The sequence below is a fragment of the Larus michahellis genome, chromosome 2 (assembly GCF_964199755.1).
Source record: "Larus michahellis chromosome 2, bLarMic1.1, whole genome shotgun sequence".
Classification (NCBI taxonomy): Eukaryota; Metazoa; Chordata; class Aves; order Charadriiformes; family Laridae; genus Larus; species Larus michahellis.
Genome location: NC_133897.1, coordinates 142,498,279 through 142,523,769, shown reverse-complemented (window position 1 = coordinate 142,523,769; position 25,491 = coordinate 142,498,279). Strand labels below are relative to the sequence as shown.

Here is a 25,491-nt window from a genome sequence, read left to right as displayed (position 1 = left end):
AATGTGTTTCAATTTAAATCTTTTTTAAATACATCTGTAAATCATTTATTTAAACTTGCAATTATAAAAACTTGCCTCAAAGCCTAAGTGTACTATATTCTAATGAAGCCATTTTAATTTAAATTATAATACTGAAATATTTCTTTTGCTAAATTCTTGGAGAGAGTAGGAACATCCGACAATAGAAAATTATTAACTAGTTACCTAGAGTGAGCCCTGAAATGATAAAACGGCCTTTTGGAACTGTAACTTCTTTTGCAGGTGCAGAGATAATGTTTTCTTTTCCAGCTAGAACGGTTCATTTCAAAGTGGAAAACAGGTCTGACAGCTGGGTTAAAAAAAACGTTCTTCTCTTCTTATCTGGGATTATAAAACTGATGGGGAAGGCTAAGAAACTACCTAAATTTTGAAGGATATAAGGTCCAATCCTAAACACGAGTAGGAGCATATTCCAGCACCGAAGTCCAACATTTTAGGGGACTGTAAGCCAGTAATACCACGTTTGTTTGCAGTCTGTTTTTCTAACATACATATCTGGCTTCTGGTCAAGAACTGGTTTGTATCCCTCACGTGTAGAGGTCCTAGCAGTGATGCTAGGAGAAATGTGCTACTACACGTACGTTGATAGAACTGCCTGTGCTGTCAGAGCTAAACCTCTGCATAAGCCTTTGTGTCCAAGGCCATTTTGGTTTCAAGAGTCTGTATGAGTACACTTGAGTTGCCTTAGGAGCCTGATCTCTCTCTCCTAACAGTAGGGAGAATGTCGGTGCTTCATTCTGCGTCCAGCTTCCAAAAAACTAGTTCTTGTTGTGTATCAGGGCCATGGTGACCAGAAGCAGTCTCTACGTTTGACCTAGCCGTAGAGAGGTCCTGATTCTTTTTCTTTCAATAAACCAGTTATTTTTTACTATATGGTTTGATAAAGATTGTTTAGCATAATATCTTGAGCAGATTGATAGTAATGGTGTTGAACTAAATATTTTCAAATACTGCTTTTCTTCACTTTAAATTTAAATTTTTGTCCGTTTGTTGCTTGATGCCATTATAAACCCAAAAGTCCTCTTCTAAATCGCGAAGTGTGTAATTCACAGTTTTCTGTAATAACAGCTAAAAAATTAAGACACTGAGTAGATCAATGTTTAATAAATATATTAAAAGTTGTACATGTCTGTTCTGTGGACAGAAAACATGTTCAACAGATTTTGAACAAAGGATACCTTTAATTGCAAACCTTCATGTTTATGGTTGAAGAGCAAGAATGAACATTTCTTTAGGAGAAGGAAAACAAGTAAAATAAAACAAGGTTTTTGTTAGCCAGTTCAAAATTTGGTTGTCTCCAGGAGCCAGGAGTGTCCGTGCATGAAATAGATCCCTTTCGTTTGTGATAGTGGATGAGGAAAGCAAATGTCTTGTTTTATCTTGATTTCTCAACTGCAAAGTGGGGACTTCACGCTTCTACCTCACAGGAGCGTTGAGATGTGATGATACATCTTCCAAACACGTATCCCTTTGAAAATCCTAGGTCTGATGATATTATTTCCTCCAGATATTTGTTTATAAATATATGTAAACTTCTCCAATCATTTTCTGCCACGTGAGGCAGCTTAGGTAGTTGGATGTCTTGACCTTAATTCTTTGTAAGCTTTGAGAAAATAACAAATGAAACAAGTGGTTTCATTTGTGGAATGTGGAAACAAATGAAACAAGTGAAAAACCCTGCTCACAAAAGCATTTGATATCTCTCTCTGTTATGTGGTAGCCTTGGACAAAAATGTGACAGATAATAATCAAAGGAAGGTATTTCTTTGGTACTTTCACAAAATATTTCTGTTCTGTGGAAGTCTGAAAAGACTTCATGTTCCACAGTCAGCTGTCCTTCCATCCTAAGATGAATAAGTGATAGCAATTGGTGGGGTTTTTTTTTTCACCATTGGAGTTCTTTGTCTTACCTCTAGTTACTAAAGGTCATGACATTTAATCCAATAGTTGAAAATTCCCAGGCCAGAAATCATTGTGCACTAGGCATGGAACAAGAGAGGTCAGGGCACATCACCTTATGGCACAAATACGTAGGGAAGAAATGACTGGACTATCTTTGCACCGATGTATGCATATGCTGCAAAGAAAGGAAGATGTTTCTTGGGATGTGTAACTATCTCCTCCTATGGGAAGGACATACAGTTCCACCTTGGTCCCAAACCTGTCAAGAAGTGTGACTAAGTATGACCCCAGTAGATGGGCAAAATGTGCCACCCAGGGATCAATGAGCATTTTCATTTCTCTGTGTCCAAGTCCTGGGACTCTCCAGCCCATGACCCAAGTCTCAGTGGGGCCCTGAGAGGAAGGTTAAAAATGTTTCTGGTACATCTGGCTAGGAGGAGGGTCGTAGCCCTCTGAGTGATTAACTGAAGCGCTGGAATATGAGATTTTGTTGTAATCTTTATCTTAATGTGTAACTGCAAGTGTAATGGGAAAGCTGAGGGCAACCCTGTTCTCCCCAAGGCCGTTGAAGGATGGTGACTGAGGCAATCGATAGAGCTGCAGATACTATGGTTTCAAACCATTTTTAAGTACTAACTGCAATCTGAATGGGAAACAAATATTGAAGAAGTTTGTCACTTGTTGAAAACTGCAGCTCCATAGGAACTCATGTTTTGGATAGTAAGAAAGGAGATGAAGTCAGCCAGGGCAGTGCTTTTTCTGCTTTTAAAGATGTGGAGCTCAGACCTAGTTTGTCACAGCATTTGCAGTTCTGTTTTCCATTTTCATAAGTAAACTCCCATTCTTCCATGCCTACGTACCACAGCCATGACCCGACCCCGTAAGGAGGCCACCACAACACACCTAGTTGAGGATGCTCGCAACAGGTTCATCCCAGGGCAGGCTTTGCCTTTGCTTTCTGCTTTTTCTGCTTCGCCTCTTGAAATTTCCTGCAAGCCCACCTCCTTAACGCGTGCGATGCTCTTGCAGGCCAATCTGCCCCTGCTGCAGCGGGAGCTGCTGCACTGTGCAAGGCTAGCCAAGCAGAACCCAGCCCAGTACCTCGCCCAGCACGAACAGCTGCTTCTGGATGCCAGCACCACCTCACCTGTTGACTCCTCAGAGCTGCTTCTCGATGTGAACGAAAACGGGAAGAGGCGAACTCCAGACAGGTAAGCACCGCCATGCCTTTTGCAGCCCGCTCCGAAATGTCCCATGGGTCGGATATGCCGAGCTCCACTAGAAAGGGGAGGGCCTGTGGGTGGGTGCCTGGGGGGAACTGGGATGGTGTTCCCTGGGTGCAGGTCCTGCCATCATTACAGCTGTGCCATGGCCAAATCACCTTTGTGTATATGTGTATGCATGCATGTGGGGGGGTGTGTGTGTGTATATATGTATGTAGGTGTATAGATATAGGGGGGGTGTGTGTGTGTATACACACACACACACAAACACGCATATATATATATATATATATATAATATATATATATATATATACACTTAGGCAGCCTGAGGACACACGGTGGTCATATCGACATAGAAATAATACCGGCCAGCCAGTACCATGCTATTTGGTGCATACTATTTCTGTGCAGCATTAAAGCGATGAGCAGCAGATCACTCCAGCTCCATATGCAAGTCCTTTGCATTTTAGGTTTTGTTGGATTAAACAGTAAATATAGGGGAAGTGGCTAGGCACTCATATTGGGAAGGATGAGGCAAGCTCCGGAATGTAGTCAGGGCTCTAACTCCTTCTGCTCTGCCACGTTTCCATATCCATATATCCAAAATGTATAAGGATATTTCTTCCAGGAGAAATGTTCACTGAAAGCTGTTTTATTGTTAAGCTGAGACAGACTCCATGCAGAAACAGGGTCAGCAAATGCGCGTGTGCAAAGTACCATAGCTTTAGGGATGTGGAACATTCTTCTCTTTTCTTGTTTGAATAAAGTGCTTTGTTTAGTGTTAAAAGAAAGTTACTCTTGTGGTTATTTATTTTTAACTGTCTTCCTGTGATAATGGTAGAAATTCAGCTAGTCTATAAATATTACATTTGGGAGGCCCAAATACTGGATTTTTCTTAGCTTTGTTTGCCATGGATTTTATAATGTGGAACTCTTTTATAATACTGTTCTACCAAATGTGACTACCTGCATGCACAGGGCATGGTGTGCATTCTAGGTATACTCTAAATGAAAAAGATGCAGATTTGCGAAGTCAAGAAAGCTTGCAAGTTTTACAGGTGATGTCTTTGTGTAGGGACAGGACATGATAGCACAAAGCCTATGGAGAAAATAAAGTCTGAAAGTTCGTGAAGCTGGTAGACAGAACCATGAAATATTTTAGTATATATGAAAGCGAGATATTCATGATGTAGATTCGAGATCTTGAAAATGTCTGCATAGTAAAACTTTAAGCCAGAAGTGAACATAAAAATTGAAGTAATGTATTCATTAGATAGACAAAAACGTGAAAGTATTTGAAACTGGCTAGCTTTAGACTGTGTTTCAGGGAAATCCCTATGGACCAGCAAGAAAATAAAGGTAACAGTAGAGAAGCCCTTTTCCATGTATCCTCCTTTCACCATTTTTTCCTGACAACTATGCCAAACTGAAACTGCCATCGGTGTTGACACAAACCTGCCAACTGCATCCAAGGCAGGTGATTAATTTTCAGACATTTTCCACATAGTCTCTTACTCCATGCAAAGAGATAACATTTCCAAAGCTGAAATTTAGCTCTCTGGGGCAGTTCTGCTGCGTATCCTCAGTCTTTGCCGAGCAGTGTACCCAAACGGCTCTAAAAACGGCCTCTTAAAATCTGCATCTTGTGAATAACTTAAATATCAGCATGTTGTAGTCCAATGTTAGTAGCAGACACAGTATTTTTCTACAAGTAGATAGACACACATTGAATTATCTCATAAGCCTGTGAGGTCTTGCTTGGTGGGAATAGAGAGAAGAGGGATGTGCCTTCTCCCCAATACCTCAATATAGAGCAGTATTACTCGCGTCTCCCATAGGGTCACAAAGGAAAAATGGGCAATAAAATATTTCCTTTGTTTTTTCTTCCTTAGCATTCTGGGATAATACTCCCCCTCTTTGAGACCTAGTTTGACAGTGTTCAATTTTGGTTATTTTATAGTAAATATGGGGTTGAGTGGTGCAGGTAAAGACTGGTATGAGAACTTAGTAATGAAAAGACCCCCGTATTAGTCTTATAGCAAAAAGGACATAGGAGTAGCCCATAAGGGGATTGCAGATCAGAAGAATATTGGATTTTAAAGTCAGCCTTCCGCTTTTAATTAAAACTGAGGCCTAGACCTAGAGGGATTTAAGCCTGGCGTATGGATTTTTTTCTCAGTGTTTCTTTTTAGTTAAAATACATAGGTGCTCTTGAAACTCAGGAGTCTCTGCTAGCAAGCAAGTGCCTTTGCCTTCACAACTGAAGTCTCTCTTAGGCTCCGTCCATCTCGGGGAGTCTTCAGTTCCTCTCCATGTAGTAATGCAGCTTCTGGGGCCAGGAGTAGACAGTTTAACTTCCATTGATGTGAGTAAGACCCTGCATTTGAATTCCCGGGGTCCAGGGAGGGGCTGTAATGCGGGGTGTCCCACTGGCCTGCGCACTCCGAGGTGCCAAAGCTATCAACTGGCAGCCTCTGTCGATCGCTGCTTGAAATTGGGCTCCTCAGTTCTGGGGAAGTAGCGGTTCAGAAAAGCTCATTCTTTCTTTTTTGACCCTGGGATTCTTTGCTGTTGTGAAAGACCTGGAAAGACTGCCCAGCTCACCCATTGGATAGTGCCTTGAGCTTGAAAATGCAGTTGTTTTTGCAGTATCAACAACCCTGTCACTGGTTAATCACACCTATTTCTTCATTGACTATGACTAAAGCTATACAGAAAAAAATAAAGTCCTAACGGTAGTTCTGGATGAACTCAAGAACATTTGTACTACAGATTTAGTAAAAAGAACAAGATCCTATTGGAAAGATTCTTAAATTTACTGAATGGGAGCTTGCATACCTTTTAATTGGATAATGTAAGTAAAGCAACGACAAAAAACAGTCCTCAGAGTCAGAGCATGCCTAGACTGAGTGACTGTTGAAACCAAATACTTGTCTGGCTTTATACTCATTACACTATTAATTATTTTAATTGTTTACAGAGGAGCATGAGGAAACATCTGGAAATAAATACATGTTTTGTTTAGGTATCTAAGTACTTTTCAAATATACTAATAGAAATACAGCGGAAGATATGAGGCATCCTTTTAAGAGGAGTGCTGTGACACTGTTGCTAGAATATGGAAAAAAATTATTAAAAGGCAAGGTCTTTCCAGGGGAACTAAATGTGGTTGGAATAATTTTGTTTGGAGGTATGTCTCTCACTATACTAAGTTATGCTATCTTTTTCACTTCCCAGGGGATATGAGATACATACTCACACACATACACTGTATATAATGTGTATGTAATATATATATCTCTCATATATAGATGTGTGTGTATGATACATACACCTATATATTAGAAATATATATACACACACATTGTTCCGTATTTACATTTTCTTTTTGGGCACGGATAACTGCATACCGTTGATTCCAATAGAGGTAAAATACAATGAGGGATTAGGCAAAGGAAGTGGAATGTGTGCATTGCACAAAACCACATCCACCTCGTGATTTTTTGTTAAAGAAAATCCACACACAGTAGTTTTTTCTGCTTATAATTTCAGAACCTTTTTTGCATATGCTTTTTCCAAATCTGGTTATTTATCTGCATATCCAAATCTACTGTATGTAAGGTTTTATAGAGCAATCTGACAGCAGAGCTTTGTGTTTTACTGAATGTTTTCTTGGTGCATATGGTCTGACACGGATGAGCAGCCACGGTGAGATTTTGGAGTCTATTAAACTAGCTCATTAAAAAGATCAATCTGTTTCTGTAATAACACTGGGAACCATCAGTCACTGCAAGAGAGAAAAACTGACACCTGAGGAGACAACACATTTTGGTAATTTGTTCATGACATGTCATGAACAAAGTGTTCACTATATTTTGTTTACAACTTTTGGAGTTTACGTACTACTGTAATAAAGCAAAGGAACTTGGACCAATGTGAGTTTTTATTTTGGTGAATGAATGCTTAGTTATAAATAACATGATTTGAAATACATTAAGTATAAAAGACTGTTAATTAGTCATCCTTTCAGCTTGCTGGGAAGGGCTGTATGGCACATGAGCGTGTCATATAGTGTCTATATTAATGATAGCTGCCTACAAAGTGAATATAGGGCATTTTTAAGGAACAAAAATTTGTTAGGGTATCTCTACAGAACAAAAGTGGCCATGATTGTTTTGTGACTTTAGAAAGTGCTGCTGTGCTTGCTGTACCCTTGGCACCCCTGGCAATGAATTCATGTTGGAGGTAACTGGAAACAGGGGCCGACTTTGATAATTCTGTTAGGCAAATATTTTTATTTTAAGAAGTTCCTCCGCATCTCAATAAGGTGAAGGATGCTTACAGCTCTTATAGTGATGCCTCTTATAAGCCATAAATAATTTTGAGGAATTTTAAACAAATTTTCTCAATATGAACTGTTAGCAAGGACATATTAATCTTTTCTGTAACACAGTAATATAAACAAAACACATCTTTTATACCAACAATGTGTTATCACATCTTTGGTCATCAAGACTTTATTGGTGGAAGTCCAAATTAAATCAAAGCATCTTGCACAAATAACAGATGAACAGCTTTTGCCTCCTTCCTGCAAGCTGACTTCAGTTCTTTGAAATTGGTGTAATACTCGATCAGGTGAAACTTAATTTTCCAGACAAGGCAGTTTTGCATGGTCAGATTTCCCACCCAGGAAATTACCCATAAATTGCAATAACTTAAAATTGAAATGGTAACTTATGAACAACATAAAGTGTCTTAATGGGTACAGACTAATGACTAGTATCTATTCTGCTATCTTTAAACTGAGTAAATCATGGCTCCAAGTAAAATGATTCCTTGAATGTTTATAGCTGAAGGACCCCTTCATTATCATATTGCCAATTTTCCAAACGGCGGTACCGATTTATGTGCGCGTCAAGGAAAATGTGGCCAACAAGAAAAAGAAAAATGAGAAAATGTGTCAGTTAAGCTTCCTACACATTTAATGTTATATCCTCCCTACAGCTTGTTGTTGCTGTGCAAAATCAGATGGATCAGATAAAAATCAGATTAAATCAGATGAAAATTGTGGGGGTTTGGGATTTGGAACTAATACTCACATGGATCTGCCAATTGCTGTGAAACAGGAATGCTTCCCCAGGCACCTGGGGAAATGCTGCTGTCCCAAGGAGGGAAGACCCGGAAGAATGAGTAGGACTGAGATCAGAAGCAGAATAGTAGGTTGAGTTCAGGGCATCTGAATTATGACCCTCTTTGGTACTCAACTGTCTGTCTTTTATCACTATATTCAGTACATTCAGATGTAGTAAATTTGCCAGTGATTCCCATTCTGATGAGACTTTGAAAATTGTTACCTTATTAGGTACTTTATATGGTCAAAACCACTAAATGAGTTTATATACAGCCTCGTTCTTTTATTCTGCCAAGTTGTTAATTCTGCCAGTGCAGAAAATGTAACAACAAATTGTAGAATCAAGATTTCAACACCCAGAAAAGACCCAACGGCCATTACCCAGTGTAATAGCAAAAATAGGAATTTAATTTCAGTAAATGTGTTTTCAATGGTAATGTTGATTTCTATGTTAGTTAAACTCAGGGTTCTAGACAAAAATGGATATGCTGGTGTGTTGTCCAAGCTAATGCAGTTCATTCCAGTAATTAAGTATAAAACATTCCTTAAAAAAAACCACAGAAGTACCTGTACAGTGAGGTGCAAATGTGTATATTTGTATGAAAATACATGATTTTAACATCTAATTATGGTTCAGAAAGGTTTGCTTTTCCTGCACTGAGTGATCAAAAAAAGTCAATGAAGTTATTTAATTATTTACAGTTTCTGAATTTTTCCTCTATCTTTGATAGAGATCATTCCAACTGTAACACTAAAGAACTTTGTCAAATTAATAACTTGGCTTGTGCATGCAGGAAAGTCCGTATTTTGCTTGTATAGTATTTTCACAATTGAAAGACCTGGCTATAGAGTTTGTGTAGATATGTGCAAAGGAAACACACACCAGCAACTAAATACAAAACTTGTCTTGGAGAGCTGTCAAAAACATCATTGTCCATTGGGAGTTATTGCAAGCAGCTCCATCAGGCCAAAAGGCATTAAAAATATATGTTGGTCCTCGAGTTTTCCCGATTAGGAGTTTTCGTAGCCATTCTGTGTTTGCTTTGGAACGACGTACGTACTTCCCTTTAACAAAGTATGTCTTTTATATTTCTGCCCAAAATTAGAACAGCTGTCCTGCAGTATTGGTGAAAGATTCTCCCCTCTTTGCCAAGTTAAGGTACAATAAAATATATATACCTGCAGCTTCTCTGGCATTAATGATTGTGGTGAGGCCCTGGAAAATCTCTTTACTCCTTCTGAAAACGGTGCAACCCATCTTTTCATTTCCTGCCAGTAATTGCAAGATCTTACTTTGATCCTTTCTCCCAGTGGATATTGGCAAAGATTTGGTTTCATCCTTCCTCTCATTGACATTAAAGGAGAACCTATTGGGGGGCAACAATACATTGAGTGTTTCTCCACAGACAGTCCCTCAAGGTTGGTTGGTTTGTGGGGGAGGGTTTGTTGAAGGGCAGTTGGTTTTAACAGCAGGCAAACAAGAAAATGAAATCAAATTTACCTTCCTGACAAAGTGACAAAAAAATTGTGTTATTATTAGGAAGAGATATTATGCCATCCATAAATCATAGAGAAGAAAGTTTTCTTTAAAAAATGCTGGAATGTATCAGCTCTTTAATAGAGGTTTTTGGAGGGAGGGATGCAACCTCAACAATCTGTGATATTTATATCTAATAATGTTTCTGTTCACAGCTAATATTTTGTAGGTTTTGTTTATTCCAGTGGTAAAACCCCCCTCTACTTCAGTGAAACGAAGCTTTCCTAAAAGGAGTTGAAGTAACTCTGGCCTTTCTTTTCTTTTATTTTAATGGAAAATTAATTCAGTATGAATTCCAGGTTCCCAGGTAGAGGTGCAAAGTAGAGACTTTATGATTTGAACTGATTATGATTATGAATTGAATTGAGCATCTATAACGTAAAAAACTGTCCTTCTCCCTGAAAACTCTTCAAAGTTGCCTGAGCATAAAACCCCTGTCTAAGGGTAGTGGAGTGGGAAATCTTGAATGCTGAGGACTTGAGTCTAACCACATCTTCCTGCAAAAGTAATGACAGGCATGGCACCTTTGGCTGAAATAGCCCAGATGGTACAAAAATCTCTGAAGGAAGTATTTCTCATCATCCTGAGTAATTCTCGCCCACAGTCTTAGTGTGACACTGATCTTGTGAACTCATCCTGGCATTACGTATAACCAGCCTTCAGCACGCTGACATGCACTACTTTAAGACTATATGCTGTCCTCTTGAAAAAAACACGTATTTCTTTAACTGTGAATTTCCACTAATCACTATATACTATAGCACTACTGAAAGTAGGAGTTTCTCAACGTCTAGCTTCACGTATCAGTTGATTGTTTCAGCTCTGCAATTAATGTGTGTATCCATCCCGTGAGTGGGAGATTTCAGTGAATGCTGCTCACTCTCCAGCCCAGCTCCCTTCAAGCCGCTCCATCGGAAGGCTCACCCCGCTGCTGTTTCTCAAGTTACAGGGATAGTTAGGCAAGGAGAATGTGTCCTTTGTGTATTTTGAAAGAGCAGTGTTTTGAAATGTTCTGCAACGCCACACACTTGGAGCAAAGCGAAAGAACAAGCTTTAGTTCCTGGAGCTGCTCGTGTAGGTGGGGGTGCATGTTCCTGAGCAGCTCTGCTCACCAAGGGAATTAAAAGTTCCTTTGCTTTGTTTTTCAGAACCAAAGAAAATGGCTTTGACAGAGAGCCTTTGCACTCAGAGCATCCAAGCAAGCGGCCCTGCACTATTAGCCCAGGCCAGCGGTACAGTCCAAATAACGGCTTATCTTATCAGCCCAATGGTCTGCCTCATCCCACCCCACCTCCACCTCAGCATTATCGTTTGGATGATATGGCCATTGCCCACCACTACAGGGACTCATACAGACACCCCAATCACAGGGACCTCAGGGACAGAAACAGACCTATGGGTAAGACATGTTGATTTTATGCATTGTTTTTTCAGGTTTCTTTTTTCCTTGTAATTACATTCTGTATTGTGAACAGGTTTGGTTTTTTTGTGAATTAAATATACCTGACATTCAGATGTAGCCTTTATAGCTGTTTGCCCACCTAGCTTCTTCTAATGGCCTTACTTTGGGTTTATATTTGTAAAAGTGGATTGAATTGTGTCTTTGCTACGCTCTGCAGCAAGAGAGTCAGAAGGAGGATGAACCCATGCTTTCACAGCTGCCTAGATGACATGGACACTCAGGTGTTTGGCAGGCAAGGATAGGTAGAGCCTTTTATTTTTCTTCTAATGCCACATCTGTGAGGATAACAACATTGATATGGCTTGATTCCAGCTTTGACTGGAGGAAAGTTATTAGCCGTTGGAGAAGTGTTCTGTGTGTGACATGTCAGGAGTGCAGTGCGGCGTGGGGATGTCCGCAGGGGATGTGAACAGCAGAAGCACCAGCAACACCCTGCGGAGGGCTGCCCTTGCAGCACATTTTGGTGTAATGGAATGTCTGGTGCTCTTGGATTTGCCTGGCTTCCTTCACATCTGCACTTACTGTTCTTCCCTTTTTTAAACAAATCTTCAATAGAAGAGGAACATTTACAAATATTCAGCATCTGTATGGAGGAGGCTAAACAAAGAGCAAGTGTCGGTTCCTCTTGAGTGTTGATAATAAATACTGGCTTGGTTGTATCATGTTGTCAGCTGCTCTGATATATGTGCTACATTTTAACCACATGTTGTTTAAACATCTGTGAAGGGATGAACCCTTAATGATGCTCTGTTGACATGGTAGTAATTACTGCATTTAGTGAAATAACATTGAGTTTATACTAATATTTTTTCAGCTCTCTGAAGTACAGCTAGTATTCGATACACTGAGTTACCAAATAATTGTCTTGCTGACTTCTTCAAGTGGTGCAAATGAAAAATTATATATAGTATTAAATGTTATAAATATATATTACAATTTTATGTAGTCAGAAAGGGTTATGTCCACTTTTGAGAGGTCATCTTGCAATCTACAGAGTGTGCAGAATTGAAGACATTAAATTGAGTAAAACAGTAGCATCTTGTGTGGGGAAAAGTGCTAAAAAGAACTTAGAGATAAGTTTTTAAGCATCCATTTATTTTTGTGGTGGCATTCCTGATACTAGACCAGGTAACGTAGAATATATTTGTCTGATAGGCTTTTTTTTCTTTCCCCAGTTCCCCTGAGGACTCCCAACGTTGTAAACATGATTTGTTCCTTTTTTGGCAGGGTTGCATGGCACACGTCAAGAAGAAATGATTGATCACAGGCTAACGGACAGAGAATGGGCAGAAGAGTGGAAACACCTTGACCATGTAAGGGCTAAATGTACTCTTATGTATTATTGTCTGAAAAGAGTCCTTCTAAAATAGGAATTTAAAATTTTTCTTTTAAAACAAATCTGAATCCCAGGACAAGTTTTGAAAATGTTGGTGATTTAAATTGGAGGGCTTGATGTTCCCCATTAGGTAGCTCATACCAGGCCTTGCTGTTAAGTGACAACTGCAGTATCCTCATTGTCGCAGGCTGCCAAAAGGGGAATGGTCTCTGCTCTATAAACCCTGCATCTGGGACACGGTGGATTTTCCCTTTGAATTTATTAGCTCTTAGAATGTTTGTAGGCATGAGTTCTGGAGGAGATCTCCTGGCCTCTGTGGTGCCATGTGATACTAGTGGTGGGATTGCAATCTGTTCAGTCTTCTCCTCCTTGTCTTGGCCCTTTCCCCCATAAATCCATATCCGTACTATTTAGGATTGTCATTTTTAAAAAAAGACTGAATTTTTCAGCAGTATTTGAGAAAACAGGAAGAGGCTCCTTCATTATTAAAACCCAGGCACTCAGCACATTAATGTTTTCTTTACTTTTCTGACTGTTTATGAATAAAATGTTCTTTTTTGTTTCTCTGCTCCATCCACTGCTGTGAATAGCTGTTAAACTGTATAATGGACATGGTGGAAAAAACTAGGCGATCTCTCACTGTACTACGGCGATGTCAAGAAGCAGACCGTGAGGAGCTTAATTACTGGATACGGCGGTACAGTGATGCGGAAGATTTAAAAAAAGGCGGTAACAGCAGCAGTAGTCATTCCAGACAGCAGAGCCCAGTGAATCCAGATCCAGTTACATTAGGTACGGTATCCTCATTAAAAATTGTTTACCGGTTCTCTTTCAGCTCAGCTAAGTGCTAGTTGAAGTTCATATTTGTTGTTCTGATTCTTCTTCCGTGGCAGTGGTGATGTATTCCTCTCTGCTGACTACTGCATTAACGGTAACTCTTATGCACCAATAGTCACGTTTACCTGTGGAATGGCTTGGGGTTTTGGGTGATGCTTAGTAATTTGTTTTCCATTCAGCGATGTCCGAGAGCAGTGGGACAGGAGGAAAGACTGTCACATAGGGATGGCAGGGCAGTGAGATGTGCACTGACTTTCCGTCCCTTCGTCTCCCTCCCTCGCCTGCTTGATTAAGGAAATCTGTAGGTGCCTCTGGATTGTTAGCACTGTGAAAACAGGGGCTTTCACGTTCTGAAATCAAATGACGACTTGGAAGTTGTCTTTCTAAGGAAATGAAGGGAGGTATAAACATGTGGGCACTTCTTAGCTGTACTTGATTTCCATATAAGAAAGAAACATCATCTGGGATGCCCACAGCCCACGCATACATGATCCTCCTATCTGTGTCCACCACTGCAGCTCCTGCAGTCTGAGCTAGTTTGGGTACTGCTCGCTGTGTGGTTACACAGAGCTGCTCAGAGCTCAGCTCAAGCTGCAAAGCCCACTTACAAGGAGCAGGCCAAGCAGTTGGACTTTCACCCCCTGCAGATCATCACGGTCACGCTCATGCGATACCTCGCAGAATTACTCCAAGATGACTCTGCTGTATAAAAACAATCTTTTATTTTGTGCGCTTTCTGTAATTTATTAATATGTTGGCCTGCTTCTACCCCATCACCTCATTTTTATGGCAGGTGTGGTAAAGAAACATATCTTGGTGATGCTTTTTTGTTGTTCTCTGCTCTTTTGAAGAGAACAGCAAACTGATTGCTTGTCTAATATTTTTCTTAAAAAAAATAACTTGTCCATATCATAGAATTATAGAATGACTGGAGTTGGAAGGGACCTTGAAGACCAACTAGTTCCAACGCCCCTGCCATGGGCAGGGACACCTCCCACTAGACCAGGTTGCTCAAAGCCCCATCCAGCCTGGCCTTGAACACTTCCAGGGATGGGGCATCCACAACTTCCCTGGGCAACCTGTTCCAGTGCCTCACCACCCTCACAGTAAAGAATTTCTTCCTAATATCTAACCTAAATCTCCTCTCAGTTTAAAACCATTACCCCTCATCCTGTCATTACCCTCCCTGATAAACAGCCCCTCCCCATCTTTCCTGTAGGCCCCCTTCAGGTACTGGAGGGCTGCAATAAGGTCTCCCCGGAGCCGCCTTTTCTCCAGGCTGAACAACCCCAACTCTCTCAGCCTGTGTTCATAGGAGAGGAGCTCCAGCTCTCTGAATCATCTTCGTGGCCCTCCTCTGGACTCGCTCCAACGGTTCCATATTGAATGCCATCTACTTAAAACCGTCATAAACTGTGGTCACTAGTAGAACTGAATGTGTGCATTATTTTGCAACTATGTTTTATTTAAAGCTGCATTTTCCTTTTGCCCTTAAGAATAACTTAGTAAATCTACAACTTATTTAATTGCAAATAGAAAAGCAGAAAAACAAATCTAATGCCCTCTCCATCTTCCTCTTGGTAAATCTCTAGAGTTCTTACTGTAATATTTAGTGCTTCTTGATAACAAACATACCTTTTTTTCCTGTGTTTGTTTGCATCAAATGATCTGAGCCAGTAGCTCTATAAATTAGCTTCAGTCAGCGAAAGGAATGGTTATAGAAATGCTGTTCCCAACTTCACCAATAAGTCTAGTCCCTAGAGGAGCCCTTCTCAGAAAGAAGCATCCAGGTAATGGCTTGTACAAATAGTGTTAAATGTGATGTAAAGAAAGACTCATAAATATGGCGTCTGAAATGTCGATCACATCTGCAGCTTCGGGAAGAACACTTGTGAGGAAGCCCCTAGATTAAAAGCAGTGGCACCTTTCTCCAGTAAAGCTTTGACGCAAAAAGAGCCAGGCCGTGGTGCTTTTAAGTACAGTTAGTAGGTAAAAAAAAAAGCTCCCCAAAGAAACTGGAACATTCATCAAATCTTTATAGATAATAGTACAGTCCAAGAAAAATAGTCATAACCACAACAACAGCAACAAAAGATAAAATGGAGATCAAACGTACAATTAGATCCCTATATTATTATTTTGTTTGAGTATTTGTCAAGATGAATTTTTGGAAACAGCAAAGCCTTTTTGCCTAAAAAGCCATTATATGGCACAGGCTTCATCATTGGACACACCAGTCACCTCTGCAGTACTATGGGTGCAACTGAACTGATTGGGGTGAGTCCATTTCCATTTTAATATGTCCATTTTGGTTATTTGGCTTTAAAAACTACTTCCCTAGACTCAGGGACATGAAACTTGGATCGCTTCAGTGATGTAACATCCATGTCAATTCTAAATACTGACAAGAAATGCTTTTATGTGTTGACATGGAAAGCAGAAAATACTTTGGAGTCTATGGAAAGGTAGTCCTTATATTTCCTTAAATCTGGTAGTAATCTAGTTAACAAAATTAAAACTAACTGTCAGAGGTATAATAAAATTGAAGCAGTGTCTGTGAGCCTTCAGACGCTGTTCTGCTTTTACAGCTTTTTATTTTAGTTTTGAAATGAGGAGGAAGGGGTTGAAAAATTCCTCCAACATTTTAATTAAAGTGCACAACATGTAAATATTGTTTTTTGCTGCAGGGATTCTAAATGTCAGTGATTCCCCTTTGTATTTTTTTTTTTAAGGAGGTACTCCACCCTTTAAATCCATCTTGTCATCTCCACTAGCAAGAGAAAAAATTAAGGGGGCCATATGGCTATATTGTCTTTGCCTTTGTTTCTTTTTCTGTATGATTAAAATGTCATCACTAAAGTGATAAGTTCTCACTATAAACATTATGCCATGGTCTTCATAGGTAGCTCTTGCTGAAGAACTCTGAGCTGAAATTTAGCATAGATAGTTTGAGTCCAAAAGAAATGGAAGAAAAATCTGGTCATCATTTTGAACCATAATTTTGAAAGATTTTTGTGCTCCTTTTAATTTGACATCTCTCTAAATCATGATAAGCTTGATAGTTCGCAGTATCTGATTGATAGTTCTCTGTTGATATTTTTAATTAAGAAATCAAATGAAATATTTTATAATTCGTTTTAATGCAATGTAATCCAATACACGCATTAGCCAGCTACAACGGGTTACAAGCTCTCATTATTCTCGGAGAGTATGTTGAAGGTAAGATGGGCCCATTCTTTTCAGTCTGAATAATACATGTTTATGAAAGTCTAAAAATGACTCAGACTTTATATATACTCACTTGATGAACTGTGATGGTCTATGAAGTGAATAATACATCATCCGACTCCTCCATTTCTGCTGAAGAATTTCAGTACTACATACTGCAGCAGGACTGCAACTTTCATCCTAATAGTGAATAATTACACATATCAGACATTGTATACTGAAATACACACAGTCGGATAAATTAAAGATGAGGGTTCTTCAACATCGTGGGTTATAAACAAGATCTATAACCTTATTGAGTGCAGCTGTGGCTCTAGATAAGTGGTGTAGGCACACATCAGAAGGTCTGCAGCGATGCTGATATTTTCTGTCTGTTGAATTTATCTGAATGGAAATCTTACGAAATAGAGTTTGAAATCTCCAACTGAAGAGTGCCAATACCTGCAGGATTTGCCCCAGGAAGCCAGGATTCTCAGAACTGTATGAATTTGTCAAAAACACATAGGTTAGCCATTTCTTAGTGCATTTTTAAATGGTAACCCTTTCAGAGCTAGTTTATGGTTTATCAAAGGTTACCCTCGCACTTTCAGTGTTAGCCAGGGCATTCCTGCCAATACATGTCTGTTCATGCCCTGATTTTAAAATCTTTCCTTTGCCATTTGCAGGTAATCAGCATTGCTGTGATATGCATGATAATTCTTAACGTGAGCTAACAGGAATGCTGCGAATGCCGCAGTAACGTTTATAACTTGTAATTCTAGAATGTGAAGCCTCTATAATACTGGTCACCGATGGTGCACGGGAGGTTTGGTATGGATTGTGGCGTACTGAATTGCATGTTGTTAGATAGGGCTACAGTTGCAGAAACATTGCGCGTTTGTATTCTGACTATTTGGTTCTGACTTGTTTTTGGTTAAGGATGGTTCAGTAATACAGTACTTGTGTGGTTTTCCTTTTCTTATTCTTTTTAACACAACTGGTTTTTAAACTCAATTTTACATCTGCCCAAGGAGTGTCTTCATAGCCCCAAAAATGTATTAGAGGGCAAAGATGTACGTAAAAATACTTGCCCTCCAACACGGTTAGCAAGGTAGTCTCATTCAGTATTATACTTTTTCAGGTTTGTATCTATATATTTCACTAATTGGAGCGGAACACTTTTGAGCTTGACTCTTGGAAACAGCAAATAATTGATATTTGTTGCTCTGAGAAGTTTTTTCTTTGTCTGTGTCCCATCAATGGTGTTACATTTATTATAGGGTAGAATGAAGCAAAACTTGCATATGAAATATGAAAAGCATATAAATACATATAAAAGCATCTATGTGTCATATATGAAATAATCTATAGTTCAGGTCTGGTTATATGCAGCTTTTATTATTTTTTGAGCCCTAATGTTCACTATGGCACATAGGGTATTGTTAGTCACTGCCAGTATTTTCATAAATACAACAAATTCTAAAAGATCCTCAAAAGATCAGCTGTTCATCTTTGGTTTTGAATATTTTGTTATTACAGGCTTGGACGTCATTGTCCGGTGATAAAAACCTCCATTCTTTTGTATTTTCAACTGATCTTCTGTTCCTTCTTTCCAAATATGGATTAGGCTTTTTGACAGTTTTAAACACATCTTTTCCTTTTAAGTCTTTCTATTCTATTTTCTTGGGTTTGGTCCTTATTATCATGTGAGAGTTCATATCCTTTATTTGGTCCTAACTTTTCGTCTCAGTTTCACTTCCCAGACCCATATTTATTTCTGCTCTTAAAACTCTCCACATCTCTCTGTTTCAGTACTTTCAACACCTATTCTTGTTATCTTAAAGCCACCAAAAATAAGCAGCTTACAAGATATTTCTACTCATTGAACTCCAGAAACCTGGTTGATCAATTAACTGTTGATGATTCTTATGGTTGAATGTGTTGTTGAAATAAATACACCAGAGCCCATATGTAAGCCAGCACATTATTGTGACAGTAGGATTTTTTTCGGGGAATATTTTCTTTCTTACTAAAAAAAGTTGTCCAGGATAGATTAAAAATAGTACTTTTTCTATATATTTTACAAAGGAATAGGTTATGTTGTTCCCTGCTGTTCAATAGAATGAGCGCTGAAACCTAGACCAGTTTTTGTGTCTTTTCCTTATGTGTATTCTTATGTCCCAGTCCAACAACTTTCTCGCTGAGAAGTTGAATTTCACGTTAAAATAGAAAATTTGAAAAACTTTTTTTGTATCAAAATTTTATTTTTATTTCATTTGAGCACTTCACAGACAAGTACCGATTACTCTCCTGTATATGTGCTTTTTATTTTCCTCTTTGGGCTTTTTCATCTGGTTCAGTAGGAACCGGACTGATCATCGACAAGTGCTTTCAAATCATGCCTTGCCATGAATTTCAGGCAAAGTCAGTAGTGTACATCCTGATGTTCTGCATAATAACATTGTTGCATTTTCACCATTAACAAACCTTTGTACTATGTCTGACATGTAAAGCCTTTTCTGTTATCCTTTTCTGTATGAGCTACGTTGTCGCTTCAGGTTCTTATTTTATTCGCTTCAGGTTATTGTATTATTCAGAAGGATCACCTTCTCTGTGTCCAGGAGCAAAGTATACCGACAAAGAGGAAGGCAGGAAAGAATGCTAGGAGACCTGCCTGGACAAACAAGGAGCTCCTGGACACACTGTCACATGAAAAGGAACTTTACAAGGAGTGGAAGAAAGGACAGCTAGAATGGGGGGCATATAAGGAAGCTGTCTGAGCAGCAATAGACCTGGTGAGAAAAGCTAAAGCTCAGTTAGAATTAAATCTAGCCAGGGAGATCAAGGGAAACAGCAAAAATTTCTGTAGGTATATTAATGGTAAGAACAAGACTGGGGAAGGTGTGGGCCCCCTCAGAAAGGAAATGGGGGAGCTGGTGACAAGTGATATGGAGAAGGCCGAGGTTCTCAATGACTTCTTTTCCTCAGTCTTCACTGGCAAGGGCTCCAGCCACACTCCCGGAGTCACAGAAGATAATGGCAGGGGTTGGAAAGAACTGCCCATTGTAAATGAAGATCAGGTTCGTGACCATCTGATGAACCTGAAAGTGAACAAGTCCATGGGACCTGATGGGATACGCCCACGGGTACTGAGGGAACTGGCGGATGAGGTTGCTAAACCACTCTCTATTATATTGCAAAAGTCATGGCAGCCTGATGAAGTCCCTACTGACTGGAAAAGGGGAAACATAATCCCTATTTTCAAAAATGGAAAGAAGGAGGAAGCAGGGAACTATAGGCCAGTCAGTCTCACCTCTGTGCCTGGTGAGATTATGGAGCAAATCCTCCTGGAGGCACTGCTGAGGCAGAAGAATAACAAAGAGGGGATTGGGTACAATCAACACGGCTTCACCAAGGGCAAATCGTGCCTGACAAACCTGGTGGCCTTCTATGAGAAGGTCACAACATCAATAGACAAGGGGAGAGCAACTGACGTCATTTACCTGGACCTGAGCAAAGCCTTTGACACTGTCCCGCATGACATCCTGGTCTCCAAGCTGATAAAATATGGCTTTGATGGACTGACAATTCAGTGGATAAAGAACTGGCTTGACGTCCGCACCCAAAGAGTGGCTGTCAATGGGTCCATGTCCAGGTGGAGGCCAGTGACAAGTGGAGTCCCTCAAGGATGAGTACTGGGACCGGCCTTGTTTAACACCTTTGTCAGCGTCATGGACAGTGGCATAGAGTGCACCCTCAGCAAGTTTGCTGACGACACCAAGCTGTGTGGGGCGGCTGACAGGCTGGAGGGAAGGGATGCCATCCAGAGGGACCTTGACAGGCTGGAGAGGTGGGCCCACGCCAACCTCACAAAGTTCAACAAGACCAAGCGCAAGGTCCTCCATCTGGGTTGGGGCAATCCCAAGCACCGATATAGGCTGGGCAGTGACTGGCTTGAGAGCAGCCCTGAAGAAAAGGACTTGGGGGTGCTGGTGGACGAGAGGCTCAACATGAGCCGTCAGTGTGCACTATCAGCCCAGAAAGCCAATCGTATCCTGGGCTGCATCGGGAGGAGTGTGGCCAGCAGGTCGAGGGAGGGGATTCTCCCCCTCTACTCCACTCTGGTGAGACCCCACCTGGAGTATTGCGTCCAGTTCTGGAAGACCCTACTACAAGAGAGATATGGACGTGCTGGAACATGTCCAGAGAAGGGCCATGAGGATGATCATAGGGCTGGAGCGCCTCTTCTATGAAGACAGTCTGAGAGAGTTGGGGTTGTTCAGTCTGGAGAAAAGAAGGCTCCGAGGAGACCTTATAGTGGCCTACCAGTATCTTAAGGGGGCCTACAAGAAAGCTGGTGAGGGACTTTTTAGGATGTCGGGTAATGGTAAGACTAGAGGGAATGGATTAAAACTAGAGATGGGCCGATTCAGACTGGACATTAGGAAGAAGTTCTTCACCATGAGGGTGGTGAGACACTGGAACAGGCTGCCCAGAGAGGTGGTGGAAGCCCCATCCCTGGAAGTGTTCAAGACCAGGCTGGACGGGGCTCTGAGCAACCTGATCTAGTGGGAGGTGTCCCTGCCCATGGCAGGGGGGTTGGAACTAGGTGATCTTTAAGGTCCTTTCCAACCCTGACAGTTCTGTGATTCTATTCCTAGCTTTGTCTGATTTCATTCCATTTCCTTCCAGGCAGAATTTACTTTGCCTGCTAGGTGCTGCAGTCACTCAGTTAATATAATGTGTTTTCCTCCTCATGGCTTTTTTCGCAGTTGGCTTTATGTTTAGTATTTTAGGGACTTCACTTGGTTTGAGTTTTTTAGATGTCCAAGTTAAGATCTTTTGTGTTTTAGTTTTAGTGAGCAAGTTCTGTGATTCTTAATCTGAAGGACACCTTCCCTTAAAAATAATAGTAATATTAGACTTATATCCTCTGGTCATGTCCTGTTGTTTAGCCCCAAAAAGAAGATTGTTTTCATGGACTTATCACCACTGACTAAACAATAGCCATGTTAATAATATTTTTCTTGCTTGGAAAATATGGTTTTTATTTTCTTCGTAAGTGCTTCTTGTCTTTTTTTGTGCTCCATTCCAAACTATGGGAAAGTCTCTCACAAGCTCTTGATTTAATTCTTCTTGCAGAGGATCTCATTCCTCATGTAAATAATTTGTGGTTGGAATAAGAGCTTGATTGATGTTTATGTTTTGGAAATTCTAACAATTAGCTGGCAATCTGGTCATTTATGTCATTGAATTCCATTTTTGGAAAGCCATGTGTACCGAAAAAATCATCTCCACGTCTCTATTTTTAACACTAAGTACCACGGTAAAGAGCTTAAATCAAGGTTATGGTCCCCCTGCAGTGGATGGTACCTTAAATAGCAGACAGGAAAACTCAACACAAAGTACAAGACATGGATGCAACAAGCCCCTCGTTTTGCCACTTTTGGAGTCTGGTTGGGTCTTTTCCTGCAGGTATTGCAGGAAGAGCAAATAAGAGTGGTTTTAATTTTTCGCCGTTAGTTTTCCTGAGCTTTCAAGCAATGTTTTCTGTTGCCGCCTGTCCCTGACTGAACTGGCACTGTGGCCGTAAGTCTAAAAGCCTCCAAGGGATGAGAGAAGTGTACACAATATTTTTCGTCTCCAGAATCATACCAGCCAAGTGACACGGAGAATTTTCCCATTTTCAGCATCAGGTCTGACGTCCTCTATCAAATCGATTAAACCAATGTAAATAGTTAGCTGTTCTGCAGAGTCTTGCACGCACACCTCCTCCCATCATTTTATGCTCGAGAGGTGTGAAATTCTGCCGACAAAAATCCCATTTTATTTTCATCCTATACTTTTGTGACAAACAGAAGAGCTGGGGAAATCCACTCAGCTGCCTGTCAGATGGGAAGATTCAGTCCGCCCCGCCGGTGTCTGCAGATTCACGTGCTAGAAACTGCATCTGTGGAACAACGCGCAGGGATTGGGATTCCCTGCTCTCTGCATAGCTGAAACGGCCCCTGTCATTTCCACCTTTGTTAGCTGTCTGCAATGTTAAACATCATCTTTGAAATCCATTTAAGTCTTGGTAGCCTACTGTATATAAACAGTGCTGCATGCATGTGTATGGTGGTGAAAAAAATGATTTGCAAAACCTAGTGATTCAACCTTGTTCTTAACAATACTGCTTTTTGACCAAGTTATTGAATAATAACTTTAGGACTAAAAAAAAGAATATATTTAGTAAAAATTAGTATTCAAAGAATGGCACGTGTACCTTTGTTATGTTTCAAACTCAGACATCAAACAGGATGTTTAACTTCTTACAACATCTCTAAAAAGATGCAAACCTTATCTCTAATGTAATAAATCAAGTTATTTTATTTTGATAATTGAATTCTATCACACAGGCAAAAGTAATCATGGCAGTGAACTTACCTTTATGTTGTTTTTTTTTTTTTTTTTTTTTTAAAATTCTCCTCTATTACTTTGAAAAATAGTTAATCAGTTTTTAAATTGTATTTGAAAGAGCAGCTTTTCATCTGCTGAGAATCTGTTTGCTAAATTTCAGGCCAAAGTGAATTTTCTTTCTGTATTGTCTGATCTTGCGTCTTTGAAGTCCGTGTGGAAGGGATCTTGCTGATTTCAGAGCTCTTAGGCTCAGGCCCAGAGGTTAAACCCTTTAAAAAAAAGAGGAGAGGGGGGGAAAGAGCTGTCAAAACGTGATTGAAATATATGGGTGAGTTATGAGCTTCAGCTCCACTGAGGTTGTTTGGCAGCGTATGTATTTAGGGGCTTAACCTAAAGTTCAAGGTTGTGTTTTTGAAACTCGTGCAGCTACAGTTGCCAACATGGGCTCAGATACAGGAAAGCGTAGCTCTGAACACGTAGAAACACCCCTTTCTTTTTCTGCGGACAGCTTATTTGATCGCTGGAATGACATCTTGGCTTTTATCTCTGCTCGTCAGTAGCCGTTCTGTTTTCACAGAGCAGAAGTGCCAAGCGCCGGACTGTTGCCCTCTTTCTTCTTCCTTTTCATAAACATAATGGCAAAGGATGAAGCACGTCACTCCCTCAGCTGGTCTCACAAAGCCAGCCTTAAAAGCGTGCAGACTGTCATATAGAGTTGACTTGAAACGCTGTAAAAGAAAAATAACGCCAACTAGTCTCAGCTTGGCTTAAGATGAGACATTTGAGTCCTAAACGTTGATCTGGTCTATGTGACATTCGTGAGCTACGGCCACAGTACCTGTTTCATTTTGAGTAAAGAAAAAAATTCACGCGAATTTTTATCTGAGCGATAAGTAAAGCGAAAAGGTATTTCTCTCAGCCTTGTTCTCAACAAGCAGGCGTTGCTTATGATGTTCTCTCTTTTTCCCTCCGCACCCCCTCCTCCTGCAGAATCGCATCGGGAATTCCTTCACAGGCCTGCGTCTGGATACGTGCCAGAGGAGATCTGGAAGAAAGCTGGTAAGAACTGTTTAAAAACACCAGCTTAGTCTTCTGGCAGCTGTGTGCAGTTGTTAATGCACTGATGTGAGGCATGAAAAAAAAAGGGGGGGAGGGAGGCCTTACTAGTAACAAGAAGAAATTGTGTTTAATAATCTTAAACTGGAACTGATCAGGACATGAAATAATCCTTATAATAGAAGCATCTGCTGCTATAGTTAGGGGGATATCACTACTGCCATTAAGGACCCCTGTTTTCTGGGGTTATAATGGTTTCAGGATGAAACTTGATATGCTACAGTTTCAGTCTGTTAACAATTTAAAAAAAAAAAGTTTGTGTGGGATTTTTTTTTTTAAAGCTTCAAGATTCTTACCTAGTTAAGGTCAGAATTCCCTATGGAGAGAAAAACCCTCAGTATACCTGTTAAAGAAAAACATCCAGCTATGCAATGTAACCGTTCTTAATTTTAAAAAGATTTTGTGCCCCATAGACCTCAATGAAGTCTGTGCTCATAAAGTTGTAAAGTTTTCAATGAAGTAAGCAGGATCGCATCTCCGCAGCTGCTCCTGGTGGTTGCACAGGCATTGACAATGTCTTCCCTGAGCTTGGAAAACACCATGGGCAGATGTTGCGGTTGTACAGAGTTTTCTTCAACACTTTCAAACTCTGCCTGAGCAGAGGAACTTCCTGACGAGGATCCTATTGCAGTGCTGGAGCTAAACCTTTGCGCTTTTGACATCAATATCAGAGTTTCCTTGTTTTCAAAGGGGCCAGGAGGCAGCTCTTGAACTCCAGCGACGTAGTTGAGCTTCTATATATACACTCATATACTCCCCCCTTTTGAACACCTGTATAACCATGAAGTCTACTGCAGCTGTCTGGGCAGGAGTTAATGATTAAATGGCAAATATGCAGCAGTTTCGATGCTTTCTCATCAAATCTCCTGTAATTGCTTGCTGCTTTTTGGTGTATTTTAAACTAGATACAGAACACGTGTGTAAAAATGTTCTGCTGGCATATTTTTGCATCAGACAAAAAGGTGTGTTGTTTTTGTGATGTGGGTTTATCATGTAAACTCTACGTTTGTCAATATGTAAATTCCTATTTTTTGAACTGCTGTGGTTTATATGAAAAATAACAAAATAATCTACAACTCTTTCTTCTGTCCAAGGAAAGTGTAGCTTGTAACTCAATGCTCTCGTGTACCCAAAAGTATTTTTATATTTTGTTTTGCCATATTTATGTTAACATCTTAAATGAAAAATAAGAAAAAATATGCGGTCCCAGGAAATCTCAGGAAGAAAAGTGTTATTCAGTTGAATTTCAGGAACTTTATTCTTGCAAAATCTAGATTTTGGTGTTGTTTGGCATATCAGG

General features: G+C 40.1%; 1 protein-coding gene across 9 annotated transcripts in view; it reads left to right on the top strand.

Moving 5' to 3' along the window:
* The window catches only part of RUNX1T1 (RUNX1 partner transcriptional co-repressor 1), a 118,460-nt gene that overhangs the window by 74,844 nt on the left and 18,125 nt on the right, over window positions 1-25,491 (top strand). For all 9 annotated transcript variants that reach the window (XM_074577419.1, XM_074577413.1, XM_074577417.1 and 6 more), the window contains 5 exons: window positions 2,971-3,152; window positions 10,983-11,233; window positions 12,524-12,609; window positions 13,223-13,424; window positions 24,066-24,134. In XM_074577419.1, coding sequence (XP_074433520.1) covers window positions 2,971-3,152; window positions 10,983-11,233; window positions 12,524-12,609; window positions 13,223-13,424; window positions 24,066-24,134 — 790 coding nt within the window. The remainder of the gene's footprint in view (window positions 1-2,970; window positions 3,153-10,982; window positions 11,234-12,523; window positions 12,610-13,222; window positions 13,425-24,065; window positions 24,135-25,491) is intronic.